This window comes from Pagrus major, chromosome 5, assembly GCF_040436345.1.
Source record: "Pagrus major chromosome 5, Pma_NU_1.0".
Lineage (NCBI taxonomy): Eukaryota > Metazoa > Chordata > Actinopteri > Spariformes > Sparidae > Pagrus > Pagrus major.
The window spans coordinates 36,466,602-36,478,667 of record NC_133219.1 but is presented as its reverse complement, the minus strand read 5'-3'; the positions used below and the strand labels follow the sequence as shown (position 1 = coordinate 36,478,667).

The following is a 12,066-nucleotide window of genomic DNA, read 5'->3' as shown; positions in this document are numbered from 1 at the left end:
TTGCTGAATGAATGACTAACACAATCAATCAGTTATCAACGGTGTTGTCAATTCATTTTCTGTTTTCGCACTAATTGTTTTAAAACAGCCAAAAATGATAGATGGGCAATGTATCGCTCAGACTATGTTTTGTATTGCATTAGCTATATAAATAAAGTCTTATTTACTGACTTACTTATATCATTATCGTGATATGGCACAAGTGTTTTATTTTGTTTTAAAGGATGCATTACAGTAAAGTGATTGTGACTGTGTTAATATGTTGTGAAAGTACCAATAGTGCATCCCTACAATATTGCTGCAACATTAATATCGAGGTATTCAATCAAAAATATCATGAGATTGATTTTTGTCACCCAGTCCTTGCATTTATGAAGTGCTTTTGAGGAGATATGAAGATATAAATCATGTACGTGACATCCTAAACAGGTCACAATATCTTTTTAATGTCATCCAGCCCCAGCAAGCATGTTGCTCCAAAATAGAAACGTAGAAACATTGACTGCGTGAGTTTTAAACAATTAGTGAAGATTTATGGTGATGATGCCACGAGGAATCAATCAATCTATCTGTCTATTGATCAATCATCTAGCCAATCAGTGGACACGCCACCCCATCAGTCAAAGATAAGAGACTCTCCAAACAGAGAAGTCACATCAGGCCTGCGAGCGTCGCAGTTCACCAATGTTAAGATTAGACAATCGTAAAACTATTAGACACAGCAGGCAGCGGGGCATTAGATAATTCTCTCCCATAGGCAACTTAAGAGTCATCTCTTTGTCAACGACTGCCCTTGCCCTCTTCATCCCTCGGTCCCTCCACCCCTCTATCCCTTCACCCCTCCCTATGGATCAGCTGTGATCTCCTCTCTTTCCTTTCACTCAAATCAGGATTAGGGAGAAGAGAGGAGGCGGAGGGGAGGCAGGGGGTGCAGCAGCAGCAGCAGCAGGAGAAAGAGGGGGGGAGAAAACTGAAACAATATGGAAAGGAGATTAGAAAAGAGGGGGTTTGGGCCGTTTGGGGAATTGCAAACTCCCTTGTGCTTGGGTAGGTGTCCTAATGACACCGCCTAATTATGGCAAAATTAGACAGGCTAAAGGGAAGGAGGGGGGGTGTTGGCGGTGGTGGAGATGGTAACGTAAAGGGAGAAGAAGAAGAAGAGGAGCAGGGGAATTAAGCAATAGGGAGAGAAGAAGAAGTAAGTGCACGGCGGAAAAAAGAGCAAGAGGGGTGTGCAGAAGTAGAGATACGAGGCGAGGCGGGAGAGGACGGGGGAGCGTGGGGATAAGAGTCAGAGAGAGAGAAAAAAAAAGAGGAGAGGAGGAAGAGAAAGGGTAGAAAGCAGTGGCTGGGCGATAGGAGCGAGTGGGCCCCAGCACGCTGCATGTTAATTGGAGAACAGGTGTTGGGGCTGGGAGCAGGAGGCTGATTACTGGAGCCACAGAAACAGACCGTCTCCTCCACACACACACACACACAAAACTGCAGGCACACACATGCACAAACGCACACACACACACACACACACATGAATAATTTAAGACCCAAGCAGTGACTAGGAAAAAAGGTCAAAGGAGGGGTCACGCAGACACATACACAATTGCACATACATCCATACACATACATAAATAAACATGCAAGGATCCCCCCCACACACAAAAATATACATCCACACAAACAGCGTATACATGCTCCGGACACGCACGCACACATCTCGCCCTGCCAATCTTTTTTCTACTCGTTGAGTCGAATGAGAAAGTGCACATAAGGTGGAGAGAGAAAGGGCACAGGGCCACGCAAGAATTCCATTGGCTTATCAGAAATTAACCGGCTGCTAATAGGCTGCTCCCCGAGGAGAGGATTTTCGCCGGGCCAGTCAAGAGGGAGAAGCCCCCGTCAGGACGGGATATGCCCAGTGTGATTAGGGAGTACAGTAGGTCAATGATTCCATTTAAATCAATCCTCACACCAGCCTGCACACACACACACACAAACACACAGTCACAAAGAGATATAGATCGCTCTCTCCTCAACAGCCCGCCGCCGAGCTACTCGCAAACAAATTTGGAGGAGGTTTAGCCATGTTAGGAGGAAGTATAAAAAGGGGGGGGAGAGTAATGTGCTACAGTAAATGAGAAAAGCAGCTGCTCCAAGGTATTCTGGGAAAATGCGAAAGACAACAGCCCAATTTTTCCGTTATATCTTCAGCGGAGTTCCTCTGAGACACACTGTCAACAGCCAGCCAGCTTGAACTGAGGAGGGGAAAGAAAAGGGTCCTTGACGTATATGAAGTGAGTGTTTTCTAGACAGACTATTTGAGGGAAGGAGAGGAGGAAGGAGAGCGAAGAGGAGATGGACTGAGGGGAGGGAGAGGAGATGAAGGTTTGCGTCTATGACATCACAGAGAAAGTATTTCACATGCGGTCTGCTTATGAGCATTCATCACGCCGGTTAATGCCGGGCAGACAGCGCGAGACCTCCAAAATCCCTCGGACGTGAAGGCCCTCACACACGCTGATTACGGCGGTGGTCATCCTCCTTTAAGCTTGATAACTGGCTGTCAGGGTGAACATTTACTACATATGTGAGCCTGTCTGGAGGTTTGAAGGACCCACGTGCTTCTGATAAAAAGGAAAATCTACGCTCTTGGCAGGTTTCAGGTGCAACGTAGGCTGTAAAATGTAATGAGTGACCAAAGTGAAACAGATTCCAGCAGGCCGAAGATAGATCAACAGATAAACAGAAAGCTGAGGAGACACATGGGAGACAGACATGGACACAGATACTCTGGACTTGTGCTTTACAGCCTGCTCGCACTGAGGCAGCGCGAACTGACTGTGAGCTGCTATCCCTCTGTTGTAAATGCCAATATTTATATGTGATGTGTACATTTATATGCAAGAAAAACACACAGAAACATTAACAACCAGCCCATATGAGCACATGCTGTAGCTGGGGCCTCTTTTCTAACAAGGGTGTAAATGCAACAGCAAAACCTTCACCTCTTTCTTTCTTTAAAGGGACAGTTCACCTTGAAATCAAAAGTACATTTTTTTCCTCTTTTCATCCATCCGAATTGTTTTGTTTTGTTTTAGGGATATCAAGTTCGAGATGTCTGCCTTTCTCTTCTCCACAAATCATAATCCACAGTGTACATGTACTCATGGACGAGCTAACTTAGCTAGTTGAGGAGGACGCCGGTGATGTTTACATCCCGCCCTGTCACGAGCACAAGCCTCTACTCTATGAAGAGGGTTTTTTTTTTATTATAACCAGGTCATGTTTCCTGGAAACAAATCTGTATGGAAAAATGGCGCTACAAGTAAGAGGAAAAATGTGTATTTTTGTTTTGGTTCTTTGGTGACAACTCTCCTTTTAAGACTGTGTAGGTGCCTGTATACAAAGAAAGGGCACCCTGAACATTCAGCATGAAGAGGCACTTATTTAAAGTGTTGGACTGTGTGGGACGTGGTTTGATCTCATTACCTGTCAATGATGACCGGGTCAGAGGGCGTCTCGTTTCGGTTGCCGCAACTTTTCTTCTCACAACAGCGGCTGAGTGGGCAGTTAAAGAGACAGAAAAGAGGAAAAAAGTCAGTGGAAGGGGAGAGAGAAAAAAAAAACAACAAATTAAACAGGAGGAGCCATCATTTGTCTGGCCCATCCACATCCACATCCACAGGCCCAGACTACTCTGCCCCGCAGTCGGCCAAGATCCAGGAGCACACAAAGGAGGCATGAAAGGGGAGGGGAAGAATAGACAAAAGAATAAAAGAGGAAGAAAAGGTACAACAACACACCCTACAAACAGTGAGAGACCATTCAAAAGTGAAAAGCCAGCCAGGCAATCTGTCACATTGATTTCGAAATCAAACTCAACCCCCACGCAGCCTCACTGCACACACACACACACACACACACACACCGTCCCACAACATCCTACCATTCGTCAGCAGTCCTGTCCGAGGAGCCTGCTGGCCACCCAGCCCCCCCTCCCCAAAGTCCCCTTCACTGCATAACAAAAGTGCCCCCACCCCTAACCATCTGCCACCCCTACACCTCGCCTCACCCCTCTCGTGTCCCAGCTTGGCCCTGCCCTGCCCCCCTCCGCCCCCCTGTCAGACGGCCTCACTCCCCAGCTGTGACGCTTGCCCTCTGCCTCTTCGGCTCTGTTATTAGCCAGCTGTGAGTCACATTCGGGCATCTGCTGGCTACACAATGGCAAACCCCACTCCGTCTTAGCCCCCGTGTCCCAGCCCCCTGTCCTTCCCCCTGCTGCCCCTCGAATCCTGGGTCACTGCCCTGCTTCCAGACCACTCTCTGCAGCTTCTTGCTCCATCCAAAAACCCGGCTTCACCTATTCAATCACCAAATAATAACTAAATCCTGTGGTCAATAAGCCGTGTCTAGACTCTGTACACCACTACACTTGTCATCACGTGTTGACAAAATTCAAACATGATGTCTTGGCTAAACGGGAGAGCTGGAGTTTCCTTTCGTTGAGGGAAAAGGTGGATCGTTCCTCTAAAGTGTGTCTGCTGCTGTCAGCTGTGGTCTGGCTGCAAAAACTCCAGGCCAGAGCGAGAGAGGAGCTCCAAGAAGAAACAGGAGCTGGCCAGTATGCTGTGTTACAGCAGAAAGCAGCGGGGGGTTACCACTGTAACAAGAATGATGACAGACAGGCTAGACTTACAGTTCAACCACAGTCTACTTTTCTAAAAAAGAAGAGCCCCGAGCGTGATCCCAAAAGCACATTTCAAGCTGACTGAGTCGAAGCAAAGTGAAGGAGAGTAATGGATATTTGGATTTCGTCCCCGTGGGTGAATGTTTGAATGAGCGCCTGTGTGTGTGTGTGTGTGTGTGTGTGTTTGACTCACCTGCACATAACCTCGTGTGTGAGCAGAACTCTGCACATTTCTGGGTTCTTGTTTTGTCCCTCGTACGCTATGGGCTGCGAGGGAGGAAATGAGGAAGCAACGAGACGGATTCAGTTTCATGTCGAATCAGTTATAAACTTTTACTTACAGAGCCGAGGGTTTAAATTCCTTTGAGAAGGACTTGGGGGGGAAAGTTTACCAACCTGTTTTGTGACGGAGTCAATGAGTCGTGCGTAAAGATCCTGCTCCGTACGAACACCTGCACGACAAAACAACACAGGAATTGGTTTTCAACAAGTCATTTTAGGCACGAGAGGGAAAGAAACTTAACGTACGTTCCCGTTTTTGTGTGTAGATAACCTCCACGTCTCTGCACAATAGTGAATTAAGGCCGATTCAGTCGTCTCTGATTGCAAAACACTAAATAACCATTAATTAAGCAACGGAAACTGCACTTAAACTGCTAATCCAACTTGATAAAAATAACTACACACTGAGGATTCTTAAATAAAATGGAAAGATTTATGGCATTAATCTTTATTTATCTCAAACTCTGGACTAGCTCTAAGAAAAAAGCATTGAACTCCGTCCAGCCAACATGGAGGAATAAGATTGGCATGCTGTTCGTATTTTTTTTCTCTGATGGTTTCCGAGGGGATTGGGAGTTATTTGACGTTTGATGATTATTAGTCATGTTCTGCTTCGAGGTCAGAATTTATAACCCCATTCTCACGATTTGTCAAGCTGGCTTTTTTTTTTTTTTTTTGGTTAACATCTGATTTATTCCCAAAGTTTACTTTACTGACTGGAGGTTAGAGTCGTACGCCAACAGGTAAAATAGTCCCCGATCGAGGTTTAATCAAAGAGAAAATGTATTTTTTCAACTTTTTAAATCAGGTGTGTGTCTGAGTGAGATTTCCTGAAACACCTGAAACCTCTGCATGCTTCAAAACCTCCACTGTAAATCACACGAGATAGGAAAACGACATGTAATAAATGGCTTCTTGAGAGAGGAGTGCATTACCCGAGGATTTTTTTTTATAGAGACTTTGGAGAGTATTGCTTTTAAAATGTGTTCCTCTCATCAAAGTCTCGATTGAGATGCCTTTGATATCGCTTGGGGGAAGGGGATGAGAGGAGGGGATGAGGAGGAAGTGCTTTTGGTGTGCTTGTATGTACATGTGTGTGTGTTTGTGTGCGTGTGCGTGTGTGTGTGTGTGTGGAGGGTGTATGAGGGGGTTGCACTGGAACATGTCTTTTATCTTCTCTCCCATGGGTGCCGCTGCGATGGCAGAGTAGGGGCAGCAGCGGCTCATGGGAACCGGATTTCTCTGTGCATCCCCGGATCTGATGTGGAAGCACCATGGGGGGTTAGAAGAGTTGGAGGGGGATGGGGGGGTTGGGTGGGGTTGGGGTTGGGTTGGGGTGGCAACATGTACCTCATTTCCCCATACATGGGCCCAGAAGTGGCTCCTCGCCGAGCTGAACACCGGATTGTACAGACCGAGTGATTAGACGATGAGTGGAAGGTAATTTATGAGCTCAGAGTGGCGAGGCGAGGTAAAGTAGCGGAGGATGTGGAGGGAGATTAGTTAAGTGGAAAGGTGTATGTCATGTTAGCACGCCGGTGTCGCCGGTGACCTTTGTCAACTCCCGTTACACGCGGGCCTCGGCGGCGCCGTCAAAATGATCAAATTAGACACCTCTGAGGGCAAAGAATCAACCCATAATCTGAGAAGTCATGTTCGACTCTACTCACCGTTGCTGTAGAGGAGCTGCAGCTTGTAGTGAGTGCCGTTGTTGGTCTTTTCCCCCGTCTGCTCCTTGGAAAAGGGAAGACGGACACACAGACGCACGCAGGGCATGCAGTTAAGCACATTTGGGGCAAAGATAAGTACAGCTGAGCATCAGTGAGTCTTTCCTAATCCTTGCAGCTCGTCCTTCCCTGGGAGCAGCATCGAGATCAGAGGGTTGTAGGCTCAACGCCCACGTGGGACCCTTTTTCGTTGTGCTCAAGAGCTGAGCGCTTAACCTTGAGTGGGATGTTCTTTGTAGAGGTTGAACTATCATGTCTGATACGGGCTCCTAAAACCTTACAATCAAATTGCAGAGGTCCTCCTCACAATAAAGTAGTGCAGGCATGGCTATACGTGCGTGTGTGTGCGTGCAAAGTGTGTCTCAGTGAGTGGAAAGTGCTGTATGTGAGACTGAGCAGCAGTCGACCTTGACAGAAAAACTTCCTTTCCGCTATCCCCTCCTTCCCCCCAGGCCCTCCACTGTAGCCTCTCACTTCTTCTTTCACCCCCCGCTTTCTCTGTCTCTTGTTCCTTCTCTTTCGTGCTCTTCTTCTACCTCTACTGGTCTTTCTAAGTGGTCTCAAAGGAATGCTCTCTGGTCCAATAACCCAGGAGGCTGGCATCAGTGAGATCGAGAGCGAGAGAAAGGAGGAGAGAGAACAAGGGAGGCTAGGGAGGTAAAGAAGCTGGGGAGAAGGAGACAGTTGTAAGAAGTGGAGTGTGGGGGGGAGAGAATTAAGATGCATGAAGATAAGTTGGGAAGTAACCGAGCTCAAAAACTTCAAATGAAAAGTGAGATTGAGACTTAACATCAGGAGATGGATGGATGCCTGGCTTCATAAGTTTTGTAAATATACACAGAGGAACATTTATTTCGCCATGCCATCGCTCTACCTCTGCATAATTACAAAGCAAAAACAGATGCCAGGGTAACCATGCAGAAAATGAACTCCTCCACAGCCGTCATATTACTCCACGCCGGCCTGTGTGGCACAAAGGGGAAGCACACTGACAGCTTTCAGCCCCTGGCATTAGCGCCGCCGCGCTCCCACCCTCTGGCCATGAAATTCATAGCAAAACTATGTTTGAACTTGAGCTGACAGGACGGTGTCCTCTTGTCTTTCTCACAGGAGAGCTGTTGCCAGTTTGAGAGACACTCGCTCCCCCTCACCACAAGGCAAAAACATCCATCAACACTGGGCATAAGGCTCCCCAGTCTCCCCTCTCTCCGGTCTCTTTCTAACTCTGTCTCCACACTGAACCCTTCCTTATTTTGGTCTTGTCCAACCTGAGGAATCCAGCTCCCCTCCGACAGCAGTATTTAGAGTACGGGAGGGGGGGGGGGGCCATGAAGGAAAAGAGACTTTGATGATTAGTTCACTGTATAACTTAACAGGAGCAAGCATAATTTGCATTTTAAAAAGTAGTGATGTCCTCCTAATGAGGCAAGCTGCTAATTAGTCATTAGATATTCTTTTTCAATCCCACATCATCAGCTCATTGAGGGTAAAGCTTGTGTAAACATGTAGCCGTCAGCTGTTCGATATGCTTGGCTTTGCTGCGGATGGGGAAGATCAAGTTGAGCACCTGGTTACAGCTGAAATACTTTATATATCCGATGCATTCTGACGCCGCGGCTATTATTCACAGTTTTCTCGGCTGATATTGCTTTAGATGGATGGTTTTTAAGTGTCACCCTGGAAGATTTTTTAAAGAAAAAACTGTGCAGTGAATTAATGGCATGCTTAATCAAAGTGCTCTCAAAAACTCACACACCTTGTCATGCTCAACAAAGTCCACAAAGGCAGTCCTCTCCACCTCCACAGGTTGGCCGTGTCTGTCGTAGAGCGCCAGGACAAAGTGGAAGAAGTTGGACTTGCGGAGATTCGAGGGCGGCTGCTTCTCGAAGTGAGCTCTCGACAAGGCAACTCCACTGAGGACACAACAGGAAGAGACCGTCGGCACCAACACATTCATACTGTGATTCATAAACAGGAAGGTGAAGCTGATTTTAATTGAATGACCATCTAGAAATGAATACGATCCATTGGTGGTTAAAATATTTCTAGAAATAAAATAAAAAATAAAAGCCAGACATCCTTCTCTGTTATAGTAAATCAATAAAACTACATTAATTTGCAACTCAGATGTTTTATTTATTGGCAAGGAAAATCAAGAAATGAAGAAAGTTAACGCAAATATTAAAATGTTTTTTAAAAGCATTTAATTTTCTTTTGGCTACAAAGTTTTTTAATTCTCTAACTATAAGGCCCTTTTTTATCCAGTTCATCCACACAAATAACATCAATAATTTGTTTATGGGTATTTTTGTTTTGCCTATAATTTAAAAGCCCTTTTTTCCTTTCTGGAATAAACTAATCGTGGAAAATTACTCAGAAAGGGAAAAACAGGAAAAGGAATAAACTTGAAAACAAACATTAAAATACAATGAGCTGTTTGAATGATGGTGGAGAATCTCTGGGTAAAAATGTTGATGTTGAAATTAAACACATTAATTAAGGAGAAACTCTGGATGAGCAACCAGATGAACAGATGAGCAGCACAGCAGAGAGCCTCCACTGTGTTTAGTACATTTAACTCCAGTTTAAAATTATTTTAAATCTCTGCAGGTGACTCAAACTTGAGAAGATGACGGATTTTCGTAGCGGCCGTAAACGTCTCTTCTAACCAAAAGAAGCCAGAGGGACATTTTTATTTATTTTTTTTACCTTTGACGAGTTTAATTTCATTTTTTGATTAAATGCTGCAATCGAGGGAGATTATTTAACGTGCAATAAAACACTTAAGGATATAAAGTAACCTGAAAACAAAACAAATCATAATTTATATTTATATTTTTACATCCAATAAGAATAAGTATTATATAATAAACGTATCGCCTTTTTTTTCTTGAAAAAGCCACCGCGCGTTTGTGAACACTGTTTTCTAAAGTTTGGACACGATCAGTTTGGACCACGAGGAGACAGATGTGTGCGTTCTGGTAAAATAAATGAATTAAATAAATTAAAATGATAATGAAGAGGAAGTTTAAACATCTGGGGAGTAAACGATTCGACAACAGACGAGCGAGGAGAAATCGTAAATGTGAGGATGAGAGTGTGTTTGAGCTGCTGAGGTTTTTTTGAAAAAAAAGATGATATGAAAAATAACAGCTGTAACCGCTGCTTCGTGAAGAAAAATATATATATTTAGCTTCAGTCCCAAAAAGTTTTGAGAGATTATCTCAGATTTAATTCTGTAAACTAAATATGTATCTATGAGTAAATTGTCTGATCTGCTGCTGGTTGTCTTGATTTAGGCCGAAATAAAGTTCTGATCGTTAGTTTGACGTTTTCTTTCCTTTTCCACACAGAACCATAACTTTCTGTTTATTTCTTTAAATAATAATAATAATAATAATAATAATAATAATAATAATAATGTCGTGCCTCTCATCTTATTTAAATGTCAGGGTTTTAAAGGTGACTCCTGTCATCTTTTTGCAACAAGTAGTTTGCAGCTCTTTTCTGTTCTCGTGTCAAATATTCACACGTTTTAAAACTCTGCTGTGCTCGTGATGCTGATGATGAAAATAAATCCTGTCACGTCGCTAACAAGCTGCGCTGCAGCTGTGTGAGGAGAGCTGGAGAGTGATGGGAATGGTTTGTACTGTACCTTTGCGCCGCGACGTTCGCATCCACAACCCCGACATTACGCACCCACGACCGGACCGGATCCATCTCCTCTCCAAGACTTCTCTCTTTTAATCCGCTCACTTCTCGTATCAGATGCTCCTGGATCCCGAACATTTAAGCCCCGTCTCGGTCGTCTCGATGCACTCTTTTTGAACTTATGAATTTAAAAAAAAAAACCGAGTTGGAGAGCGTAAGCACTTTGGCAAACAACAGCAGAAGGTCCACCCCAAGGCGCTGCGCTCATCCAGAGCGCCGCAAGAACACTGAGCTTTCACAGAGCTTTGAAAAAGAAAAGACCGGAGCTGTGTGATGCTTCAGAAGGCGTCTCGGTAAAGAAAAAAAAAAGAATCCACTCACACTTTCTTTTTAAGGCTGAAACGACGGTAACAGATGTATTCCCCCACTAATTGCAAGCATTGTCCAAGCGCAAAAATCTCCAGCGTCGGGTCGAGCGCAAATGGTCACCTGCTCTGGGCTCAACTCCTCAGACAGTTCAGAGCGAGTCCGTCACAGGATATTGTTTTGTTTTTTTTTAAATGTGTGTGTGAGGAAAAGTCTTCCTTTGTCAGGAGGCCGGATCGGATCAAAACAGTTGATCCGAGGGCCAGGAAGCTCGCAGTGAACCGCTGTCTTGAAGCATGAATGAGACCCTCTGCCGGGATAGAGCGTGGAGGAGGGGCCTTAGTGCCATATGGGGGACCGATTGTTGAAATGGATGCTCTCATTGGTGTAAAGTGCATCCGTTGTTTGGACTTGTGCCAGATTCAGCATCCAACCAGCGACTCTGGCAACAAACTTTACTCACATTAAGTTGGACCGGGGTGATAACAGACTGGATGCACAACAAGTAAACAGCAGAAACACGCGTCTGTAAAAGCCTTTAAACAAGAAGTGTGTGTCTGTCTGTGACATTCAAAACGAAAGGTCTTTCTTTGTGTGCGCGTGGGGATTTTATTCAACATGTTTTGGGTTCACAAAATCATACAGTTTCCTCACATGTGTCTGAGTGTTTGTTTTTTTTTTTCCCCCGGACCCTCTGGGCTTGTTCTGCCCTCACACATCGTGTTTGGTGTTTATTTGTTCAAAGTCAGGATTGGACACAAGTGCGCTCTCGACAGGCGCGTATTCAGCAGCTCGACCGTCTGCTCCTTTGAACGCAGTGATTCCGCTGAGGAGGCATCGCATCAGTGTCAGCCCGCAACAATGGCCGTCTGGTTGGTCCATCAATCTCCGCCAGCAGCGGACAGCGCTGCGCTCTGATTGGCGTTTGGACCGCTGCCTGACCTGACCTGACAAGTCCCTCCGAATGAGTTCTTAATCAATACAACAGAAACCGTCTGATCAGAAATCGACAAGTAACGCTTATATTTTGTTAATTGGTGATGTGGTGGATATAAAGTAATAATTCCTGACGACAGTGTGAAAGTTTCCTTTGCTGCTGATGTGCGTAATTTCTGACAACAAACAAACAATCTGGACATAAATAAATAAATTGGAATAAACCCAAAAAGTTTACAAATCAAAAAAAAAAAAAGAAACAAATTCTGCTGCTGTTCGTCAAAAATGATGATTCATCAGCTTTAAATGATTTTCAGAAAAATCAAAACAAAAAGTATGATCGTAGTTTTACAGACGAACCATTTTAATTTCTCCTCCTGTTAATCTGCCATTGAAAAGGAAAGTTTTTTTTGGGTTTTT

The 12,066-nt window shown here is 44.7% G+C and overlaps 1 protein-coding gene across 11 annotated transcripts in view; it reads right to left on the bottom strand.

Moving 5' to 3' along the window:
* The window catches only part of ebf2 (EBF transcription factor 2), a 29,266-nt gene extending 18,784 nt beyond the window's left edge, over positions 1-10,482 (bottom strand). For 9 of the 11 annotated variants that reach the window (XM_073466285.1, XM_073466284.1, XM_073466289.1 and 6 more), the window contains exons 1-6: positions 10,349-10,482; positions 8,450-8,606; positions 6,637-6,700; positions 5,081-5,136; positions 4,878-4,951; positions 3,487-3,555 (exon numbers count right to left, since the gene is read on the bottom strand). In XM_073466285.1, the coding sequence (XP_073322386.1) occupies positions 3,487-3,555; positions 4,878-4,951; positions 5,081-5,136; positions 6,637-6,700; positions 8,450-8,606; positions 10,349-10,482 (554 nt within the window). The remainder of the gene's footprint in view (positions 1-3,486; positions 3,556-4,877; positions 4,952-5,080; positions 5,137-6,636; positions 6,701-8,449; positions 8,607-10,348) is intronic. The other 2 variants (XM_073466287.1, XM_073466292.1) reach the window with 2 other exon arrangements.
* Between the last annotated feature and the right edge of the window lie 1,584 nt (positions 10,483-12,066).